General features: G+C 43.2%; 1 protein-coding gene across 9 annotated transcripts in view; it reads left to right on the plus strand.

The window, feature by feature from the left end:
- Window positions 1-25163, plus strand: part of mier1 (MIER1 transcriptional regulator) — a 54012-nt gene that overhangs the window by 1562 nt on the left and 27287 nt on the right. For 5 of the 9 annotated variants that reach the window (XM_033028441.1, XM_033028449.1, XM_033028440.1 and 2 more), the window contains 5 exons: window positions 11526-11726; window positions 16744-16876; window positions 19680-19715; window positions 19857-19918; window positions 24843-24915. In XM_033028441.1, the coding sequence (XP_032884332.1) occupies window positions 11526-11726; window positions 16744-16876; window positions 19680-19715; window positions 19857-19918; window positions 24843-24915 (505 nt within the window). The remainder of the gene's footprint in view (window positions 1-11525; window positions 11727-16743; window positions 16877-19679; window positions 19716-19856; window positions 19919-24842; window positions 24916-25163) is intronic. The other 4 variants (XM_033028445.1, XM_033028444.1, XM_033028443.1 and 1 more) reach the window with 3 other exon arrangements.

Genomic DNA, 25163 nt, shown 5'->3' on the forward strand with positions numbered 1-25163 from the left:
ATTGAACAGTTTAATTTAACGATACAGCGTGGAAACGGGTCTTTTGGCCCACCGAGTCCATGCCGGCTTTCAATCACCCATTAACACGAGTTCTCATCCACTCCCTACCCACTAGGGACAATTTACAGAGACTAATTAACCTGTATACCAACATGCCCTTGGGATGTGGGAGGAAACCACAGGAAGCCCATGCGGTTATGGGGAGAGTGTGCAAGCTCCACAAAGAGAGCACTTGGGGTCAGGATTTAACTCTGGTCTCTGGCGCCATGAGTCTGTAGCTGTACCACTGTGTTGCGCCACTGTGCTGCCCCAGCTTGGCCATTGGTCGGATTTCAAGTCAAAATCAGCTGTTATTTAAATTTTTGCTGCAGATTTATTTTTCCTTTGAACATTTCATTTTCATTGTTAATAAAAACAGAAAATGTTGGAAATGGTATTGGTTTATTAATGTCATGTGCACTGAGATTCAGTGAAAAACATTGAGTTGCATGCTATCCAGGGAAATCATACCGTACATGAGTACATCAGATAGTGCAAAAGAAAAACTAAACAGTACAGAGTATGTCTTTACAGCGACAGAGAAAGTGAAGGTCAAAATAAAGGGCAAGGGTTGAAACAAGATAGCTTTAAAGATTGAGAATTCATTTGTGGTCTTAAGGTCCATCCAGGAGTCTGAGAACAGTGGAAGAAGCTTGCAGTAGGCAGTAGCTGCTTTCAAGTTTTCTATTTTCTGCCTGACGGGAAAGGGGAGAAGAGAGAATGGCTGATTTGTGAATGGTCATTGATGGTCCTGAGACAATGTAATTTGTGGAGGAGGAGAGTTGGGTTTGCACGATGGGCTTTGTGTTTACAACTCTCTAATTTCTCGTAGTCTGGGCAGAGCAAGCTGTGATGCATCCGGGTTGAATGCTTTCTAACTGTAGAAATTGGCACGAATCGTTTGAAACATGCTCAATTTCCTTAGCCTTCAGAGGAAGTAGTGGCGCTGGTGTGCTTTCTTGTCCGTTGCGCCAGTGTTGTTTTGTCCATGACAAATTATTGGTAATATTTTCAGCTAATGTTCAAGAGAAAGGAAGTTAATATTTCAGGTCTACAACTATACAATTGAACTAATGATTGAATGATCATTCACCTGAAACAACGATTTATAATTTGTATCATTTTTTTGTGCTGGTCCAAATCATTTATTTTATTTCAGAAATTCATTTTTGTTATGTATATTCATAGCTGAAGAAGTTAATTTACAGTTTTGCAAATTGCTGTTTACTGCTGTTATTTTGTATGCATCAGTAAACCTTTTAAATTAAATTAAATTAAATTTCTTTATTTATATAGCACATTTTTAGTCAACTTGCATTGACCCCAAAGTGCTTCACATAATTACATTCACACACACAGGCAAAGATGGGTGAAGTGTCTTGCCCAAGGACACAACGACAGTATGCACTCCAAGCGGGATTCGAACCAGCTACCTTCCGGTTGCCAGCCGAACACTTAGCCCATTGTGCCATCTGTCGCCATACTGATTTTCAGTAAAATAGATTTTTCTAAGAGAAAATTATAGAATGTTCTCTATAATAAGGCTAATTATAAATCTGCAATGTAGTTTCTTGTTAATTGTATAGCATACATGGGTTTTTTTAAAGTGTTTTCTTTAATAGCAATACTGTAAACCTTTGTTATTGCAGACATCTTTACAATGGATTTGGGTTATAGTGATTGTCTCTTTAAGAAAGGTAGACACAAAATGCTGGCGTAACTCAGTGGGACAGGCAGTGTCGGGGCGAGACACTCCTTCAGACTGATGTCAGGGGAGTGGGTGGGACAGAGATAGAATGTAGTCAGTAAGACTAGTGGGAGAACTTGGAAGGGGGAGGGAATGGAAAGAGAGGGAAAGCAAGGGCTATTTGAAGTTAGAGAAGTTAATGTTCATACCGCTGGAGTGTAAGCTACCCAAGCGAAATACAGTGCCCTCCATAATGTTTGGGACAAAGACCCATCATTGATTTATTTGCCTCTGTACTCCACAATTTGAGATTTGTAATAGAAAAAAATCACATGTGGTTAAAGTGCACATTGTCAGATTTTAATAAAGGCCATTTTTACGCATTTTGGTTTCACCATGTAGAAATTACAGCAGTGTTTGTACATAGCAAAGCTGTCAAGTCGGAGTTGGAGCAATTTTGGTGCTGCTGGAGTCGGTAAAAAAGTCCCGAATCCGACCTCAACATAAATTTCAGAGAATTACAATTTGTAATCATGTGTTGTCTTTCTGCTAACTGGTTAACACGCAACAAAAGTTTTCCACTGCACCTTGTTACACATGACAATAAACTAAACTAAGTGATGAAGTTGATCAATGTGAGTACGGTAGTGGATGTTGTCTACATGGATTTTATTAAGGCATTTGTTAGGTTTCCCATGGTAGATTGATCCAGAAGATTAAGATGCATAAAATTCACACTGACATGGTTGTAAGGAAGTATAGCTGACATTGATAGAAGATAAAAGATTGTGGTTGAAGAACAATGTTCAGGCAGGCGTTCTGAGACCAGTGGAGTTCCACAGGTATCGGCGCTGATCTCTGTAATATACAAAGGACTTGGACATTAATGTAGATGCTTAGTTAGTAAGTTTGCAGATGGCACCAAAATTGATGAGTTTGTCAAGTGGAGAAGGCCATCAAAGTGTACAGTGGGACATGAATCAGCTACAGAAATTGTGGAGAAATGCAGAATATAATCTGAGCAAGTGTGAGGTGTTGAATGTAGGGAGATGGAATGTAAGGGGAATGACAGTTAATGACAAGATCCGTAACAACACTGATGTGTGGAGGGATCTTGTGGTCCAAGTCCTTTGGTTCTTGAAAGTGGAAATGCAGGTAGATTAGCGTATGGCATAATTGCTTTCATTGGTCAGGGCATTGAGTTTGAGTGGGGAAGTCATGCTGCAGATTTATAGGACTTCAATTACTCCACATTTGAAGTATTGTCTGCAGTTCTGATCACCCACTACAGTAAGGCTTTGGATAGGATGCAGAAGAGGTTTACCAGATTGTTACCTGGAACGGAAGGTAATAGCTATCAGGAGAGGTTGGGCAAATTTGGATTGTTTTCTCTGGAGCGTCGGAGGTTGAAGGGAGATCTCAAAGTATATAACATTGAGAGGCGTAGATAGGGTAGACATGTAAACCTTTTTACTAGGGTACGTGTCAAATATGTGAGCGTAAGATGAAACCAGAAAAGTTTGAAGGAGCCAAGTAGGGCAATTAATTTTTAGGGGGTGCTAGTTTGCACTGTCAGTGATGGCTGGCATTTGGTGGTATTTGAGACTTACAGATACACACATGGATAGGCAGGGGATGGAGGGATATGGATCACATGCAGGCAGAAATTTGTTTAACTTGACATCATGTTTGACATAGACATTGAGGGCTGAAGAGCTATTTCCTTTGCTGTACTATTTTATGTTCTGTGAAATGAGGTTTTTGACTAAGCTCTGCCGAGCACTATGAAGCCTCTGGGGCTGCTCCAGTTTCTTCACTTTTGTACTGGACCTCTATTCTGTTTGCCTGCTTTTGTTCCATCTCGAGGAGTGGAGCAATTGCTACCGTGCTTGACCTCTGTGGTGATAGTTGTTTCTAAGAAGTCTGTACAGAATTTTGTCCAGTGCACCAAACCACAACAGGCCAGTCATTTTAAACTTTTTTTGTGGAAGCTATTAGTAATTGTCCAAATTGCTGTTAATTTCATCTAAGATAAATTTGGATTAGTTTAGAGATACAACATGAAAATTGGCCCATCGTGCCACTGAGTCCATGCCAATCATTGATTACTCAATCACACTATTCATTTATCCCATGTGTCCATTCTCCATGCTAGAATTTAGAAGCCAATTATCCTATAAACCCACACATCTTTTGGATGAGAGAGAAAACGCGTGCCGCCAGAGAAACCCCACACATTCACATGTGGAACGTGCAAACTCCACGCCACATTCGACGGTAGAATTGAACCTGTGTCTCTGACACTGCACCACTTTAAAGCAGAGTCAAAGTCATGGATGATTAAAGAGCACACTTGACGTGGCGTGTTGATGTTTAAGGTGCCAAATAAGAGTGTTGTAAGTAAGCTTTATGCATACCAAGTGAAATACAGAGTGGCAATATAAATAAATAATTGGTTAAAACGGAAAAGAATCATGCTGAACATTTGTAGTATGGTCTGAAGGAAGGTGGCTTGGCAGAACATAATTTAGAATTAACATGATGACAGAAAGGACAAACCCCAGGAATAAAAATGGAGATAAGACCTGTTTAGGCTGGTCCAGAAGATTAATTCAAATGGGACCCATAGTGACTTGGGAATTGGATCCAATACTGACTGTCATGAAGAGGATGCAATGGCAAAGGTATTTTTATTACAGTAGGTTTGACTTGTGTTTGCAAGTGTATGATTTGCATGAAAATATAGATGGTCTCATTAGTTCATAAGATCATAAGTGATAGGAGCAGTATTAGGCCATTCGGCCCATCAAGTCTACTCCGCCATTCAATCCCCCCCCCCCATTCTTCTAAACCCCAGCGAGTATAGGGCCAGTGCCGTCAAACACTCATCATATGTTAACCTACTCATTCCTGGGATCATTCGTGTAAACTTCCTCTGGACCCTCTCCAGAGCCAGCACATGCTTCCTCAGATATGGTGCCCAAAACTGCTCACAATATTCCAACTGCGGCCTGACAAGCGCCTTATAGAGCCTCAGCATTACATCCCTGTTTTGATACAAGCCCTTTTGAAATAAATGCCAGTATTGTGTTTGCTTTCTTTACTATCGATTGGACTTGCAGATTAACTTTTTGGGAATCCTGCACCAGCACTCCCAAGTCCCTTTGCACCTTGAAGCTTCCCAATCCTTTGGCTTCCCACTAATATTTGCAATGTTATATGTCTTCTCTTTTAGTTTTATACTGTCCTTGACATTTCTTGTCAGCCACAGTCGCCTCTTTCTCCCCGTAGAATTTTTCTTCCTGTTTGGAATGAAAAGATCCTACATCTTCTGAATTATTCCCAGAAATTTGTGCCATTGCTGTTCCTCTGCCATCACTGCTAGTGTCCCTTCCCAGTCAACTTTGGCCAGCTGCTCTCACATGTAGTCCCCTTTGTTCTGCTGCAATACTGACATGAAATGAAATTTGTGGATTTTGGATTGAGGGGCAGTCAAAGAACAAAGCAGAATATAGATCAGTACAGATATGTTGGAGAAATGGCAGAAGGTGTTTAATCAGAGTTTGGGATATTGTATTTTGGGGGATCAAATACAAGGAATATACTAAATGGCTGGGCTCTTGGGACGGTGATGTACAAAGGGATCTTTGGGTGTTTGTCCATGGCTCACTGAAAATAGCAACGCAAGTAGATAATGAGGTAAAGGAATATGGCATGCTTGCCATCATCGGTCAGGGCATTGAGTATACAAGTTGGCAAATTGTGTTGCAGCTGTGCAAAACGTTTTGGTTCTGTTACATTTGGGGTATTCTGTCCAATTGTCCAATATAGGCAAGATGGAGAGATTTCAGAGAAGGGTTTTACCAGAATGTTTTTGAAAAAAAAACACATGCAGTGCTAGAATAACGAGGCAGATCAGACAGCATCCCCCCCCACCCATTGTTTTCTACTGCTCATTGACCACTTTCTCTCTTAGAATCACTGCAATGGCCACGTGTCCTTTGTAAAAAAATATAATCATAGTTTCCCTTGTCCTTGCCTTTCATCCCACTAACTTCCACATTCAGCATATCCTTTATCTCTTCTGCCAACTATAACACGATCACACAACCAGCCTTATCTTGATCTCCCCACCCTTCTGCAGTGACTACTCTCCATAACTGCTTGAACTGCTCATCATCCTGTTGGCACTTTCTCTGCTGGAGAGCAACACTTGTTCCTAAACATCTTCCCTCATCACCTTTCAGGGACCTAAGCTGTTCTTCCAGGTTAGGTGAAGATCCACATGCATCTCCTTCACCCTTGAATACTGCATCATATAACCATATAACCATATAACAATTACAGCACGGAAACAGGCCATCTCGACCCTTCTAGTCCGTGCCGAACACATAATCTCCCCTAGTCCCATATACCTGCGCTCAGACCATAACCCTCCATTCCTTTCCCATCCATATAACTATCCAATTTATTTTTAAATGATAAAAACGAACCTGCCTCCACCATCTTCACTGGAAGCTCATTCCACACAGCTACCACTCTGAGTAAAGAAGTTCCCCCTCATGTTACCCCTAAACTTCAGTCCCTTAATTCTCAAGTCATGTCCCCTTGTTTGAATCTTCCCTACTCTCAGTGGGAAAAGCTTTTCCACGTCAACTCTGTCTATCCCTCTCATCATTTTAAAAACCTCTATCAAGTCCCCCCTTAACCTTCTGCGCTCCAAAGAATAAAGCCCTAACTTGTTCAACCTTTCTCTGTAACTTAGTTGCTCAAACCCAGGCAACATTCTAGTAAATCTCCTCTGTACTCTCTCTATTTTGTTGACATCCTTCCTATAATTAGGCGACCAAAATTGTACACCATACTCCAGAATTGGCCTCACCAATGCCTTGTACAATTTTAACATTACATCCCAACTTCTATACTCAATGCTCTGATTTATAAAGGCCAGCACACCAAAAGCTTTCTTTACCACCCTATCTACATGGGATTCCACTTTCAGGGAACTGTGCACAGTTATTCCCAGATCCCTCTGTTCACCTACATTCTTCAATTCCCTACCATTTACCATGTACGTCCTATTTTGATTTGTCCTGCCAAGATGTAGCACCTCACACTTATCAGCATTAAACTCCATCTGCCATCTTTCAGCCCACTCTTCCAACTGGCATAAATCTCTCTGTAGACTTTGAAACTCTACTTCATTACCCGCAACCCCACCTATATTAGTATCATCTGCATACTTACTAATCCAATTTACAACACCATCGTCCAGATCATTGATGTACATGACAAACAACAGTGGACCCAACACAGATCCCTGTGGCACCCCACTCGTCACTGGCCTCCAACTTGACAAACAACCATCCACCATTACTCTCTGGCATCTCCCATTCAGCCACTGTTGAATCCATCTTGCTACTCCACCATTAATACCCAACCATTGAACCTTCTTAATCAACCTTCCATGAGGAACCTTGTCAAAGGCCTTACTGAAGTCCATATACACAACATCCACTGCTTTACCCTCATCAATTTCCCGAGTAACATCTTCCTCAACTATTCCAAATGCAGAAGAGGCGACTAGTTTGCATAGCATCTGAGCTCTGTCCACAATAGCAATCCTGAGATCCTGGCTACATGCTATTTCAACTTCCCATTTCCACACTGACTTGTCCGTCTTTAGCCTTTTTCACCACCAAAGTAAAGCCCAACACAAACTGAAAGAACAATACCTGGTGGAGGAAATTGAGATGGAGAGGGCATAGGTTTAAGGTGAGAGAGGAACGTTTTAGCCTGTCGAGGTAAATGAGGCAAGCCCAATAGCAACGTTTCAGGGACATTTCAAAAGGTACATGGATAGGAAAGGTTTTGGGGGGGGATATGGAACACCTTGATCAGTGTGGATGAGTTGGACAGAAGGGCCTATTCCTGTGCTACATGGCTCTGACTAACATAGTAGATTAGGTCGTCTACAACCCAATAGTACAAATATTGAGCCTGAAATTTCAGGTAAACATCACCACTTGTTCCTCTCATTTTTGTCCCCTTTCCCATTAAACTCCCCCTCACCCGGATGACTACGTTTCTTATCTCTCCAACTTTAGTTTTAATCCATCATCTTCCGACAATCTTCACTCATAGAAACATAGGAAATAGGTGCAGGAGTAGGCATTCGGCACTTCGAGCCAGCACCGCCATTCAATATGATCATAGCTGATCATCCAAAATCAGAACCCCATTCCCGCTTTCTCCCCATATCCCTTAATTCCATTAGCCCTAAGAGCTATATCTAACTCTCTACATCCAGCGAATTGGCCTGCAATGTCTTCTGTAGTAGAGAATTCCACAGATTCACAACTCTCTCAGTGAAAAATGGTTTCCTCATCTGTCCTAAATGGCTATCCCTCATTCTTACTCACTGTGTCCCCTCCCTCATATGGCACCATGTACCCTTCATCTCTCCCTTAATATTTCCCATTTATTACCATCTTTATCAGATTCTCAGATTTCCGCTTTTGCGTCCCCACTCAATGCCCTCCAGTCATTGTCTCCAACTTTGCCCTTCCCCTTCTCCCACTTGGCTCCATCTATCTTCTTCCTTCTCTCCAGAGATGCGGCCTGTTACTAGTCGGAGTCGGATACACAAGAAATCAAGGAGTCGGAGTCGCGTGTTTTGGGTATCGACTCCACAACTCTGATATATTATCCCCCCATTTCAGGATTGAGCCAGTACCTTCAGCAGCCATACATGCCCAGGCCATAACACCCTGTTTCACAGATACGGTGGTATGCTTTGGATATTGGGCAGTTCCTTCTCTCCTCCATACTTTGCTCTTGCCATCAGTCAAATATAAGTTAATCTTCGTCTCATCTGTCCACTAGACCTTTTTCCAGAACTGTGGTCGCTCTTTTAAGTACTTCTTGGCAAACTGTAACCTGGCCATCCGATTTTTGCAGCTAACCAGTGGTTTGCATCTTGCAGTGTAGCCTCTGTATTTCTGTTCATGAAGTCTTCTGCATACAGTGGTCATTGACAAAATCACACCTGAAGAGTGTTTGTGGTCTGTCAGACAGGTGTTTGGGGATTTTTCTTTATTATAGAGAGAATTCTTCTGTCATCAGCTGTGGAGGTCTTCCTTGGTGTTCCAAATAGTTGATTTTGGTAAGCCTTAGGTTTGGCTAACAGTTTTATTCTTGGTTCTCATAAGTCTCATAATGGCTTATTTGACTTTTATTGGCAGAACTTTGGTTCTCGTGTTGATAAACAGCAATAAAAGTTTCCAAAGGTCATGGAAAGATGAGGTGCTGAGAGCTCTCTTAATTGCCATTAAGGAGGCAATTAAACACACCGGAGCAATTACAAACGCCTGTGAAGCCATGTGTCCCAAACATTGTGGTGCCCTGAAATGGGGGGACTATGTATAAACACAGCTGTAATTTCTACTTGGTGAAACCAAAATGTATAAAAATGGCCTTTATTAAAATCTGACAATGTGCACTTTAACTGCATGTGGGTTTTTTTCTATTACAAATCTCAAATTGTGGAGTACAGAAGCAAATTAAATAAACGATGGGTCTCTGTCCCAAACATTATGGAGGGCATTGTATGAGGTGCTGTTCCTCCAATTTGTGCTGGGCCTCACTCTGATAATGGAGGAGGCCCAGGACAGATTGGGGCTGGGAGGGGGAGTTAAAGTTCTGAGCAACCGGCTGAGTGCTGAGCTTTCTCTTTAAGAACACAGACTGCTAGTTACACTGCTGACACTATGGAAATTGACATGACATTGAAATTGACTGACTACCGATTGCTTCCATCCACACTTAACTCTTTAATGTAACAAACTGCCTTTAGTATTTTAGCTTGCAGTAACAAAATTACATGTAGCTACTAAAAAGAACTTTGCATTTGAAGGCAATTAATTGTTTCACAGAGTGGCCGCTAGGTGGTTGGAGTAAAACCCTTACTTGCTTATAGCAGACAATCTACAATAGCGGATACTATTTTCTCCCTGTGGTATGTTATAATGAGGGTTTACAGTTGATTGCAGAATTGGTACGTTAATAGATTGATACAGATGGGGAGGGTATTTGATAAAGTCCCGCATGGTGAGAGACCAGGTACGACTGCTCAAGGATAAAGGAGGAAATTTGTGCTTGGTCAGACGATGTGTGCAAGGTACTAAATGAATGTTTTGCATCTACATTCACCAAGGAGAGGGACATGAAGGACAGTGAGATCAGTATGGAGAGTACTAGCATGCAAAGACATTTTCAAATTAAGGAGGAAGTGGTGTTGGGGTTCTTAAAGAGAATTAAGGTGGATGAATTCCCTGAGCCTGATGCGATCTGTCCCAACTTATTAAGTGGAGATTTGCGAAAATACTTCTATCTTCTCTAGCTACAGGCCAAAGTCCTGGAGGACTGGAGTCGATGATCTTTCTTTGTTTACGAAGGGAAGTGGAGAGAATCCAGGAAGTTACAGGCCAGTGAGCCTCATGTCAGTGGCAGGGAAGCTATTGGAGAGGATTCTGTGAGATAGGATTTCTTCCCATTGGAAGGTGGGCTAATGAGGGACCAACCTCATGGCTTTGTACCTGGTAGATCATGTCTTCCAAACTTGATTGAGTTTTTTGAGGTGACGATGAAGATGATTGAAGGGGGTATGGCGGTGGATGTTTTCTACATGGAGTTTAGTAAGGCGGGAAGTTGAGTAAGTCTCCCACGGCAGGCTGATCCAGAAGATGAGGGATATCGTGGGCTGAACGCCTGTTCCTGTGCTGCACTTTTCTGTTGTATAAATGTTGTGTGAACCTTTGAAATCCATTAATATTATACTTGCCTCCTATAGTGGAGAGCAAAACTGAACTTTTTTGTTGCTATAGTTATGGATGATCATTTGTGATTGAGAATTGTCCAGAGTAGTTAGTTAACAATGCAAGGTTACTTTCACTTTTGCCATATGGAATGATGACTGGGTAGCAATAGATTATCAGTGGAAAATCTGCAGTTGGGTTATTTTACTATGTTATATTGAGGATTCATAACAGGCAAAATGATGATGATGATCAGTTTGTACCGATGTTTAGTACTGAACTTAATTGAAGACTTAAATGATCAACACTGAATATCCTTATGGGCTTTGACCAGAAGCAAAGCCAATGATGAACATAGTGTTAAAAAATTTTAAGTTCTGACATATGATCCGTGTTTCTCTGCACTATTTATTGCATATTCCTTTGCCTTGTTTCTTCTATACAAAGGTGGCACCTCGTACCTCTGTAGATGGAATTCCATTTTATGTTTTGGCCTAGTTAAGTATTCTACTGATACCTTTTGCTGCCATAGTAATTTTTCACTATCAACCAAATAAACCTTTTCCTCATCCAGCAGTACTGAGATTTATTGTAATACCCTGTATGACCTCCATGGTGTCTGGTTGTTTATCTTGATATTAACTACAGTTTAAGTCATTTTGTGCTTTAATTTCTCAAAGTAAAAGTAAATGTCATTAAAAATTATCTTTAAATAATGCTGATTTTCTTAAAAAATAATGTGGATGAAAGTCTCAGGTTGCTTTTTTTGTGTTGAAATCTTGTAAAGTCACTTCCTTTAGTTGGATCATTGACTCAAGGCATGTGTTTTGCTTTCCACTGAGACTGGCCTGCTAAATATTTCCAGAACATTGAGATTATTTTTATTTCAGAACATTTTTATTTCAGATTTTCATTTTCATAGCCAGTATTTTGATTTTTCATTTCATTTATTTTTTAATCTCTTCATTTTCTTTTATCTTCAGGAAGGTGAAATGCCAATCCAAGATTTATTAAATTTGTATGGTTATGGAAAGACTGTGCCATTTCCTGGTGATGATGATGAGGAGGATGATGATGATGAAGTGGAGGAAGATGATGATGGAGATGAAGGAGATAATGAAGAAAATAGTGGAAGCAGTGAGGTTCCAGAGACAGAGGATCTACCTGAGATAAATATAAACCAGGTTAGTTAAAATGTTGGTGGTATAACAGTTGGTGGATAAGAGCTTCATCTGAGCAATCTATACATAAGGTTTTGTTTTGAAGAACTTATGGTTTGATGGAGTGGGATTTTAGTCATGTGTAATGTGAGACAGAATTTTTTGTACTATGTTCAACTAAACTGCGAACAACGCTCAAACACAATTATTTTTTCTTAGATTTTGCTTGTCCTTTGATTCAACATTTTATTTTCTGATGTATTTGTTTTTTTACAGTCATTGCAATACACCTTGTTCAGTCAAGCTGTCCATTAATTTCCTGGCTCTTTCATGTATTTTTTTGCTGCTCCGGAAGTTGTGATCATTATATAGTGATTTTTGTTCACCAATTATAGTTAACCAGCTGCTTCCATTCATAGGAGCATAAGCAGTCCCTTGGCATCCGTATTAAATTAAGTTTGAATCCATGACTTGTTTGAATGCAACCATTGCTTTTTAATGCCAGTTTAAAATCTTGGATTTGGGTCTTTCAGGAGGGACTTGAACCTGAAACCTTTTTATTTGGGTCACAATGAGCATTTGTCTGGGGCCGGAGCCTCTAACCCAGATGTAGGGGTCGGAGCCTCTAACCCAGATGTAATCATTATACATCTAGGGTAGACAAAAATGCTGGAGAAACTCAGCGGGTGCGGCGGCATCTATGGAGCAAAGGAAATAGGCAAAGTTTCGGGCCAAAATCCTTCTTCAGACTGATGCAGGGTGGGGGGGAAGAAAAAGGAAGGGAAGAGGGAGAGCTGAGAAGGGGAGGAGACATCAAGGGCAATTGGAAATTGGAGGTCAATGTTCAGGCCACTGGGATGCAGACTGCCCAAGCGGAATATGAGGTGCTGCTCATCCAGTTTCCGGTGATGCTCACTCTGGCAATGGACGTGGCCCAGGACAGAAAGGTTGGATTCGGAATGGGAGGGGGAGTTGAAGTGCTGAGCCACAGGGAGATCAGGTTGGTTAATGCGGACCGAGCGGAGGTGTTCGGCAAAATGATCGCCAAGCCTACGCTTGGTCTCACTGATGTAGATCAGCTGACATTTAGAGCAGCAGATGCAATAGATGAGGTTGGAGGAGATACAGGTGAACCTCTGTCGCACCTGGAACGACTGCTTGGGTCCTTGAATGGAGTCGAGGGGGGAGGGGGGAGGTAAAGCGACCAGTGTAGCATCTCTTGCGGTTGCAAGGGAAAGTGCCCGGGGAGGAGGTGGGAAGGGAAGAATTGACGAAAATGACTGAGGACTATTTGTTGTATGTGACGGCTAGTGGGATGGAAGGTGAGGACTATAGGGACTCTGCCTTTGTTCCGAGTAGACCGTCCTAGTGGGGAATGGAGGTGTAGAGTGACTGGACGTCCACGGTGAAGATGAGGGGATGGGCACGAACAGGCAGAGACAATGGGTCTCCCAGGACAGTCAGGTTTGTGGATTTTGGGGAGAAGGTAAAATCGGGCCATGCGTGGCTGGGGAACGATGAGGTTGGAGGCTCGGGGGGGGGGGGGGGGGGGGGGGGGGGCGGGCAGGGAGTTGATGAAGTATTTTTTCGTTTGACTCCTCCCATTTCCTCCAAATACAAGGCGTAGCTATGGGCACGCGCATGGGCCCCAGCTATGCCTGCCTCTTTGTATGTCCTCATTCTTCAGGGAACGGAGGTTCCCCTCCCCTACCATAGATGAGGCTCTCACCAGGGTCTCTTCAATACCCCGCAACACTGGGCTCTCTCTCCCCATCTCCCTACTCGGGACAAGGGCAGCGTCGTTATGCAATTTCTATTAGTTCTTTCCACTTCCAAACAAAAATGTGGTTGGATTATTCAGCATATGATCAGACTGTGTCAATAAATCCTGGACCATGGTAACATATATGCTTAACCATGCACACTACAGATTGATACAAGCATGTTTTCTGTGAAGGACCGAAAATTACCATGACACGGCCATAGCATGGGTCGTTATTGCTAATGGCACAAAACACTCTCGCTTCCCACATAATTTATCCACAACAAAATATACAGGTTGCAAGGAAATTTCTAAAGCTTTTTATGATAATAGCTGTTAAAACCGACTATACCCATCTGACAGGTTAAACATTACACCAACTGACAAGAGATGGCCAAAGCACATAACTGCAGCAAATGTTCTTTTGGTAATATGTTTAAAGGTGTCAAAACAAATAATAACATTGGGAATTAAAACACATTTGATTGCATTCCGTTATCAAACATAGTCAATGTTCGCTCTGAAGACCATGAAGCACAATAGGGTCAGGGGGTGTGTGAATCAGTGCGGGGTGGATAGATGGCGGAGGGTTGAGAAGGCAATCGGTGCAGAATGGATGGATTGAGGCAGGTGAATTAGTACATGTTGGTTCGAGTATGTAAAATTGTGAGGGGAGAGCACGGGGGATGTCAGTGGTGTTGAATGGTGGGATCAGTACGGGATGGATGGGGGGGGGGATCAGTACAGGATGAATGGGGGTAGACAAAAATGCTGGAGAAATTCAGCGGGTGAGGCAGCATCTATGGAGCGAAGGAAATAGGCAACGTTTCGGGTCTATACCCTTCTTCAGACTGTTCCCCCCCCCATTCTTGAATGGGGGGATCAGTACAGGATGGATGGGGGGGATCAGCACAGGATGAATGGGGGGATCAGTACAGGATGAATGGGGGGGGGGGGGGGGGGGGGCAGGACAGTGTGGAACGGAGGGTATGTGCAGGATGAATGGGGGATCACTACAGGATGAATGAGTGGATCAGTATAGGATGAATGAAGGATCAGTACGGGATGCATGCGGGGATCAGTACAGGATGAATGGGTGATCAGTAAAAGATGAATGGGGAGATCACTACAGGATAAATGGGGAGGGATTGGTGCCGAGTAAATGGAGGGTGGGTCAGTATGGGATGAATGGGGGGTTCAGTGCAGTATGAATGGGTGGAGAAGTACAGGATGGATGGGAAGGGGGGTCAGTACAGGATGAATTGGGGGACCAGTGTAGGATGGGGGGGGGGGGGGGGTGGCAGGAGAATCAATGCGAGGTGGGTAGGGTGATGAATAGATTGGGGGGTGGGTAGATGGGGAGGGGAGCACAGGGGATGCCAGTTAGGACTGAATAGAGGGAATGGGGATCAGTGCGGGATGGAGAGGAGGGGTCCCAGGATAAGAGGGGTGGAGGGGGTCGTACGAGAGAGAGAGAGAGAGAGAGAGGGGGGGGGGGGAAGGAAGGTCAGCGCTCCTCGGACAACATAGCCCCGCTGCCTTGGCCATCCCTGTCCAACGCCAAAGTAGTGCCACCGCCAAAGGGGGTGTCGGTTGGGATCTCCTCGCCACGGCCTCCCCTCCTCCGCCAGCCGACAGGAAGGTGCGGGGCCGAGGGGTGCAGCTCAAAGATCCTATAGCTATAGGATCTTTGGTGCAGCTGCATCAGACGGTGGAAGGAGACCTCCCTCTCCCCCTCCCTCTCCCTCTCTCCCCCTCTCCCTCCCTCCTCCCGGCCTCGGCGTGCGAGAGGGGTTGTTTTGAAAGCGCTGTTGGCGGATTTGCAAGCAGCGGCCGTTATCAGGGCGATAGCGGTCGCTGCCTGCATATCCGCCAACGGCGCTTTCAAAACAACCCCTCTTACATGCCGAGGCTGAGAGGAGGGAGGGAGAGGGAGGCCTCCTTCTGCTGGGCGGGGTGCGGGAGGAGGAGGCGGTGGAGCCGCTGTGGCTGTTCGGTGCCCATCATTTGCTCCGACCCTTCGTCACCATGCACCTAGTATCTTTGCCCCGCAATACAGCCGCCTCCGACATGAAACATCACGTTCCTTTTCTCCAGAGATATTGCCTGGCCCGTGGAGTTACTCCAGTTTTTTGTGTCTATCGGTATAAACCAGTATCTGCGTGCCAAGCCGGGCAAAATGACTCGCCGTTTAGGTTGCTCAGCGGCACTTCGGGTAGTCAATGGCACCCGGGTAACCGCTAATTTCGAGCCCTGAACTAGTGGTCTGGCACCACCTTTAATCCGGATAAAATTACAAAAGTACACTTAAAGCCGGTATCTCAGCTCCTCGGAGGCCTTAACCTCTGTTGGTCCAGCAAAATGAATAATCCAGTAAGACTCTGGAACCGAGTATGCCAGAAAAACGATGGTGTACCTGGACTTTGCAGCACATGTTAAAATAGACCAAAGTCAACATGGTTATTGTGAAGGGGAGATCTTGCCTGACAAATCTTTTGGAATTCTTTGAGGAAGTAAATAGTAAGATAGACAAAGGTGAGTTAGTGGATGTTGTTTACCTGGATTTTCAAAAGGTTATTGATAAGGTGCTGAGCATGAGGCTGCTACAGAAGATGAGAGTCCATCGTATAAGAGGGAAGATACTAGCATGGATAGAAGTAGAAACAAAGAACTACAGATGCTGGTTGATACCAAAGATAGAAACAAAGTGCTGGAGTAACTCAGGTGGGTCAGGCAGGATCTCTGGAGAAAATGGATGGGTGACATTTCAGGTTGGGACCCGAAATATCGTTGATCCTTTTCCGCCAGAGATGCTGCTTGACCCGGTGAATTACTCCAGCACTTAGTGTCTATCTTTAGCATGGATAGAAGATTTGCTGAATGAGCGAAAGCAAGGGGCGGAAATAAAGAGGGCTTTTTCTGGTTGGCTGCAAGTGACTAGTGGTGTTAAGGGATCGTTGCTGGAACCGCTACTTTTCACGTTGTATATCAATGAATTGGATGAGGGAACTGAAGGCTTTGTGGTCAGGTTTGCGGATTGTATGAAGATGGGTGTAGGGGCAGATTGTACTACGTTCTGCAGTTCCTTGAGGCGTTTTCATTTGTATGCTGCATAAGTAATCTTTCCCCTTTTCTAACATTTGCATATAGTTACGCAGTCCTTTAGAGTAGCCTTCATATTTTGACTCAAAAAATCATACTTTTGTTCTTGATCTTTTTCTACTAAATGTTGTGAATTCATTGAGCTTTGTTTTACATATTTTTTAATGAATTTCATAGCAAGAAGTACCAAAGAATTCATGTGGACACGAAGATGAAACTCAGTCTTCAAATGATGACCTTGTACCATTGATAACCTCACACGATGTGCAGGAGATGATCCGCCCACGCAGATGTAAATACTTAGACATAGGTATAATTTATTTTGTGCATGTAAATAATTAAGCTATGGTTACCATTCATCTCCATTATTATAGATCTCAATGGCTTCAATCTCTGTTATTGTCTGAAAAAGAGCTGTCGCAACTGAGGAGCGTAAAGGTCACAATGCAAATAATCAAGGATGCAAGGCAAAGGCAGCTTCATGAAGTGAGGTTCTAAATCAGATGGACACAATGCTGTCCACAGTAGGACAGGAAGCATTTCTGGAGAGAAGGAATGGACGGTGTTTCGGGTCGAGACCCTTCTTCAGACTGAACCTACCATTACTAGGTTGTTTAAATTTAGAAAATGTGTATAAAATATAAGACCAAAATAACACTCATTTTCTCTTCCTCCATTAATTTTCACAGTCTAACATCATAAACAGTAAAAATAAATTGAAATTCAGTTTCAGCATTTTAGAATATTTTAAACCAGTTTATATCAAAATGATGATTGTTACACAGTTAGAGCTGTACTGCATGTACCAGGCCCATTGGCCCATTTCGTCCATGTCAACCAAGTTGCCTGTAATTGCCCCATATCCCTTTAAGCCCTTTCTATATATCTGTCCAAATGTTTCTTGAAAGTTGTAAATTAATCCACTGCTTTTTCTTCCTTTGAGTAAAAAAGTTGCCCCTGAAATCGCTTCCTTTTGGTGTTATCTGCAAATTTACTAACAATGCTAGCTACATTGTCATCCAAATCATTAATGTAGATAATAAACAACTTGTGGACCCAGCACACACTGGTCACGGGACTCCAATCAGAAAATCAACCCTCCGCAGCTACTCTTTGACTCCTTACTGCAATACAATTTTGAATCCAATTAGTTTGTTCATCTGGGATTCCATGTGATCTAACTTACAAAACTAGCTTACCATGCTGTACCTTGTTAAAGATCTTGCTAAAGTCTATATGACAAGGGCCATTCCTCTGATCTTCACTGACTTTTTCAACAACAAAAAACCGGATTCATGAGACACAATTTCCCACGCACAAAGCCATGCTGACCATCCCTAATCATACATGCCATTCCGTATATGCTGTTAGATCTTGTCCATCAGAATCCCCATCAGTAATTACCTCCATTAATTTCAGACTAGGTCTGTAGTTACCTGGGTTGTCGTTGCAGCTTTATTAAAATAAAGGTACAACAATAACCACCTTCCAGTCTTCGGGACATCACCTGTGACTCATGATGCAAATTGCACAGTGGCGCAGCGGTAGAATTGCTGCCTTACAGCACCAGGGACCCGGGTTCAATCCTGACTAAGGGTGCTTCCTATATGGAATTTGCACGTTCTCCCTGTGACCGCGTGGGTTTCCTCTGGGTGATCCGGTTTCCTCCCACATCCCAAAGGCATGCAGGTTTATAGATTAATTGGCTTCTGTAAATTGTCCCTAGTGTGTAGGATAGAACAAGTGCAGTGCGTACTCTGTGCACTGAAGGACCTTTTTTCATGCTGAATATCTAAAATCTAAATACCTCTGCAAGGGCCTCTGTAATTTTTTTTCTCTAGTTTACCCACAAGTTCCGAAGGTCAGGTCCTGGGGATTTATCCACTTTAATGTGTTCTAAAATTATCAATAATTCCTCTTTAGAGAAAAGACAGGGCAGTATCTAGTTCAAACCTGGATAGGTTGTGTTTCAGGTTGGAACCCTTTTCAGACTGATTGTAGTTCACATCCCTTCCCACCCAAACCACCCCCTCCCCAGGTACTTTGCCTTGCGACCATAGGGGGGTGCAACACCTTTCCTTATACCTCCTCTCTCACATCCATCCAGGGACCCCAGCAGTCTTTCCAGGTGACACAGCGTTTTATGTGCACCTCCTCTAACTTCACCTACTCCATATGCTGTTCCCTATATGCCCTCCTTTACATTGGCGAGATCAAGCATAAACTAGCTGATTATTTGATTAAACACTTGCGCTCTCGGTCCACCAAAGCCTGGCTGATTTCCTGTTTGATAACCATTTTAAATCCTCCCATCACCATACTGACCTTTCTGTCCTGATATGATCAGTGAATTCTCCAGTTTTAGGTAACTAACCACAAACGCCCTCCTCCCCTTTTTCCCCTCACTCTTCCCTGTGCCCCACATGGATTCTATTTCTCCCCTTACCCCTGGATTCCTTCCTCTGGCTGCACTATTCGCAACTCTTCTATCCTTGTATTCTGGTCTCTCGCACCTTTTGTCTTTTCATCTCCAGTCTTTGTCATGGCTTTGTCCTGCCCCTAATGTTTCCAGATCTCTCCTCCACCCCACAATCAGTGTGAAGAAGGGTCCTGACTCAAAGCATTCTCCAGCGAAGTTGCTGACTTGTTATTCCAGCATTTTGTGTCCTTTTTTGTAAATTAATATCTGCGCCTTGTGCCTTGTCTTTGGAGGTTTGATGAACTAATTGGAACTGTTATAATATGTATGGAATGGGGTGTATCAATGAAAGCACTGTCTTTTACCCAGAGGAGGGGAGGCAAGAATCAGAGAGCATCGATTTAAGATAAAAGTGGAAAGATTAGAAACCTGGGGGGGGGCACCATTTTTACACTGTTGGAATGGAATATGGAATGAGCTGCCAGAGGAGATAGTTGAAGCAGGTGCTATACAACATTTAAAAGCTATTTGGATATGTACATGGATATGGGCCAAATATGAGCAAGTGGGACTAGCGTAGGTGGGGCATCGTGGTTGGTATGGGCAAGTTGGGCAGCAAGACCTGTTTCTATAATCTGTGCATTGCTGATCTATAAGAATTCAAAATTGCAAAATCATGAATGTATATTTTCAGATTTTATGACCAAGAGACCTACAAAAGAGCAAAAGGGTAATTTTTATTTATAATAACATTGATATTTTGAAAAAAGCTTATGTACAAATTGAATTAGTTTCAAAGTTCTTATTTTAAACAAGCAAAGCTCTTTCCATAATATTACGAAGAATAATACTGGCATGTCAATATCCTTAGGCAATGAAGAAGAGGAATCTGAAGAAGATGAAGACTATGTGCCCTCAGAAGATTGGAAAAAGGTAATATTATCCATAATAACAATGATTTACAAATGTTGTTAACTGAAGCCTCATTTCACAAGTCCCCCAAAACTTTATTTTCTGACTTTGTGCATGTATGGCTGATTTCCATTTTAGCCTCCACTAAGCTGTTCTGAACAGGCTGGCTAATAATTAAAAAGATGAGTCAACAATAGGTAAAATAGTAGCATCATCACCTCAACTCTTGAGTCCAAAATGCTGAAATGCAGGATAACTTTTGGGGTGCAGATGGTGGAATTGCTTCCTCAGCGAGAGAAACTTGTGTTTGATCCTGACCTCAAGTGCTGTCTCTGCATGTTCTCGCATGACCCCGTGAGTTTCCTCCCCCTCTTGGTTTCATTTGGATGGAATGAACAGTCAGTGTTTCGGGTGAGGACCCTTCTTCAGACAGATTAGAGTCGGTGGGGGGGGAGGGGGCGGAGGGGAGGAGGCGGAGTCGGAAATGAGAGGTGGAGGTGGGATAAAACCTGGCAAGGAATATGTGTTTAGAGATACAGCATAGAAACAGGCTCTTCTGCCCACCTGATTTGTACTGACGATTCATACTACTATGCCTTTGCAACCCCATCCACACCAGGGGCTATTTATAGGCCAATTAAACCTACAACCCCACACGTTTTGGGGATGTGGGAAACCAGAGCACCCAGAGGAATCCCATGTGGTCATGGGGAAAATGTATAAACCACACAAACAGCTCCCGAGGTCAGGATCAAACCAGAGTCTCTGGTGCTATGGAACGACATTTCTAATAGCTGCACCATACTGCCGCCATACAAATGACTGAAGTGGTTTTGATTAGCAGATGGGTAGGATAAAAGACAAAGGTTAGAGGTGGAAATGAAACAAAAGTCACTTCAAACTTTTGTCTCTTACTCCACTTATCTGCTAATTACCCCCCTCCCCCTCGCCTGTATCCTATCATTTGCCAGGCTTTCTCTGCCTCAACCTCCTTTTTTCATCTTTTTCATCTCTGCTAGCTGCACCATAATCCCGGCCCACTCCAATCACTCTGAAAAGGGGTCTCTGACCCGAAACGGCATCTATTCATTCCCTCCACAGATCAGGCACTGCCTACCCTGACTAAAATTATAAAATGGTAATTACTAAATATAAATAGTAAAGGCATGGGAGAATTATGCCTATCTAAGAGATCGATCTCTTAGGTAGGCATAATTCTCCGTGCCTTTCATCCGCAGTACTTGCAACACGCAAAGGTCTGTGCAGCCCACGTGCCGTCAGCGCTGCTTGAAGCCGTCAATGACAAGCGGGGCAGAAATTCTGCCTTTGCTGTACGGCGCAGGGCGCAGCAGCCTACTGCGCATGCGCAGCGCTAGTTTCTTGGCGAGTTTTTTCAATTATGGATTGACATTATCTTAAGCGTATTTTAAGAAACAAAGAGAGAAGCATGGCGTTCGTGTACCGATAATGTGACAAGTACATTTCTTGGTGCTATATGTTTTTAAATACCGTATTTCTCAGGGTGAGGGGGAATTCCTTTCACAGCGTTTGGGGAGTCTGGCCCGGGGTAAAGTTGCGGGGAGGGCAGGAGCGTTGTGAAGGAGGGGATCGGGATCATGCCAGGAACCCACATACGACGCTCCTTGCACGGAGCCACCGCATTGAGGCCGGGGTGGGGGGAGAAATAGCTCGGGTGGCTGAGAGCGGCCGCCGGGCCGGACAGCGGAACCAGCCGCCACCTCAGCGCCTTTTGCCGGCCGCCGCTCACCTCTGGCAGCTCTCCGTCTAAAAACCTCTCTCCTGCCGCTTGCCGGCCTCACTCATGTCAGCCGCTTCCAGCAAATCCTTAAATTCCAACAACGAGATTGAGGTTACTCGGCTGTGGGAATTTAAGGATTTGCGGGAAGCGGCTGACATGAGCGAAGTCGGCGAGCGGCAGGCGAGAGGTATTCCGACGGAGAGCACTGCCAGAGGTGAGCGGGCCGGCAGAAGGCACAAAAGTGGCTGCCAGTTCTGCTGTCGGGTCCCGGCGGCTGCTCGCAGCTACCCTAGCTGCTTCCCTCCCTGGCCACAATGCGGTGGCTCCGCGTCCGGAGCTCCGCAGCAGCGGTGAGTGAGTAAGTTACTGGCATGATCCATGACCACCTCCTTCTCAACACACTTGCCCTCCCCTCAACTTTACCCCTGGCACAGACTCTCCACACGCTGTGAAAGGAACTCTCCCCCCAATTGGTCCCTTGAACAAGTGTTGTCATTCAATAAGATGACAACTGATTCATCTTGTCCCGGTGTGCTCCCGTTTTTCCCACCATCTCTCCACCTGCTGTCACCCTTCACCCCCCACCCATTCAGTAATTCAGGATAAAGGACACTTGGAAGCCTTGGGCAAATTGAATTGTTACTGTCTTTATTTTTTATTTTTACGGAGAGAACATTCTGCGCATGCGCGGTTTAAGTTTTTTTTTAAAGCCGACTGACTGCCTACCCTGAGTAATTACTCACGACACGTGCCTGCCACAGATGCTGCCTGACCCGCTGAATTTCTCCATTCCAAATGAACAGTTTGGTTTTGGAGAGGGAAGGCGGTGCTCTCACTGACAGTTTATGCTTATTACGAAGTTGAGGCGGGGTTTCAGAAGCAGATTAAAAACTGGAGCTACCGTCATGAATTTATCATCAGTATTTGATGCTATCTGGCATGAAAGCCACCCACCGAATGATTTGGTATGCCAAGACTCTCAGGGCATTCAGTGCCAAATAAATTTAACTTGAGATCATCTACTCAACAACTATCTGTCATGTGAGCAAGTGTATGCATCCGGCCTTTTCAGCCTCCCACTGATTCCCAGAGGTGTTATTTATGTTGCCATTGCTAGAGGAAGCAAGTTAAAAAATATTTGAGCAACTGACACCCATAAGTGTGCTGCAGTCAAAAGGAACCGTAGATTTAATCAACACCCAATTCACAATAACTTAGCAAAGCCCCCTCATAAATAAAGCCCTCTCAGAAGACATGCTCTTATATGCTGATTTACAGAAAATGACATACAGTGCTGGAATAACTCAGTGGGTCAAGCAGCATGCCTGAGCTGCTGAGTTACTCCAGCAGTTTGTCTTTGTTCCCCATCGGTACACTGTTCTGGACCTGGCATCCCATCTGAAGAAAATGATGCTGGGGAAAAAAATCAAGTTTTCCAAAAACATTTTGCCCATGAGCATCATCCTGGTATCTCATGGTATGCCTCATCTAATTAAAACACTCAAAATTTGGAACCTTCAAGACCTCTCAAACTGTGTGACTATTATAACTGCATTCCCCTGCCTGCTATTCACTGTAATTCTGATGACCTCTCAGTTAAAAAATGTGTCATGGATTTAATCAACATCCAATTCACTATAACTTAGCAAAGCCACCTCACAAATAATGCCCTCTTAGAAAACATGCTCTTATCTGCTAAGCAGCAGTCAGTACCGTGCGGGTGGCGCCCCCTAACCAGATGAAAGAAAAAGCAGCATGCATCCAGTGCACGAAACGGGTATTTCATCAATGGAACTTACAGATACATTTAGCTTTGACTTCAATCACGGACCAAGTTCAAACAGGACAGAATCTGTACTGGCCAGGAATGATGAGACCACTTGGTTTACAAATGGAAGTGTTAAATAACCTGAAGTGAGGTCATAGTATATGTCCAAAATATGGAACACGTCACCTCAGTCTGACAAAGAATTCTGTTGCTGTCTGGCACCTCATTTCTCCACCTGGCTGTTGCCTGCATTGACGTACTTGCATGGCGGTAGCTCCAGTTTCTCCACCTAGCTGTTGCCTGCATTGACGTACTAGACATTCAACTGTCACTCATTTCACATTGTTTGAAAGCAGTAAAATACCTTAAAGCATTGTTTTGGTTACCTTGTTAATGTGTCCAACTGGGAACTTGAAAACTAACTACTGTTCATTTTCACCTCTAGTCAGGAATTTTTATTGGTTGGAATGATATTCTCCCTCTTCTCAAATATATATTGGGCTAGGTTATGTTCATTATAACTACTGGCTACATCCTATTTGAGTCAGCTCATTTACTACTTAAATACCTGAGCATTGCAGTGCAGGTCAGAGATAAACCGGAGGTTATTTGCTAGGGCATATGATCTACACCATTTCAGGTCCCTTAGCGTTACACAAGGAATGTCTAGTTTCAGTAGCAAGCCCATATTCATTTGAAGGTGCTTGTCATTTTTCTTTAATAAGGTGATAAGTATATTTTTTTGTATTTTATGTTTTAATTTTTTAGAAATGTTTTTCACAATTTCAATCATTTTAAATGTTTTTCGACTTTTCGAGACAGTTAAAAATAGTTCTGACATTTTTGAGAACAGTGACTAGTCGAGAGGCAATCCGTGTGCTTTGAGTGCAAGGCCTCAGGATCCATTGCCTGAGGTCACCACTCAAAGCCCACTCTGGTTTCTGGGATGCCTGTTGCATCAAAACATGAATGCTGTTTGCCACAACAGAGCTGCAAAAGGTAAGTGACGCTGCAGAAATAACATAGGAGTTGGGGAGGTAAGCCTGGGTTGTGAAGTGGTTCAAGCATTACCTGGCTCAATATTTTCAGTAGTGGGAGAACAAAATTGTGTGTTATCACTCTCTTTAAATAATATATAAAACCTATAATGCTTTTTATAAGTTTATATAAACTTTCTATGGAAAAAACAATTCACAGCGGGTGCTTTTATCTTCTGGTGTAGTGCCTGTGCCACTAATTTCTGATACATGTGTCCTCGGCAATAAAATCAAAGTAAAGTTGCCAGATGTCTCTAGCAGCAGAAAAATATGTTTTTCCAATTACCACTGTATGAAGAACGTATAAAATGAACAGGCTATTGAGTGTAACCGCACAGTTATCAAATATGGGTAATAAATATGATTTATGTTTCTTTATAGGAAATTATGGTGGGCTCCCAATATCAGGCTGAAGTTCCCATTGGCTTTTACAAGTATAAAGAGAATGAAAAGGGTAAGCTTTTCTTCAGAATGTGCTTCTTGAAAAATGCCATATTTGTGTGAGAAACAGCGAGTATTGTGAACTGTGTAATACTGTGACGTTTTATGTTGCACCTTTCCAACTTTAGATTCGTTACTTTGTATCTACAACATTCCTCTTGTTTGAAGCGCTCTGTCATTTGAATTTAAACTGATGTACAGATCTATAATCTATGCAGCCAGCTTTTAAATTTATCAATTACATTGAAATTTAAAAAAAAT

This window comes from Amblyraja radiata, chromosome 10 (assembly GCF_010909765.2).
Source record: "Amblyraja radiata isolate CabotCenter1 chromosome 10, sAmbRad1.1.pri, whole genome shotgun sequence".
Lineage (NCBI taxonomy): Eukaryota > Metazoa > Chordata > Chondrichthyes > Rajiformes > Rajidae > Amblyraja > Amblyraja radiata.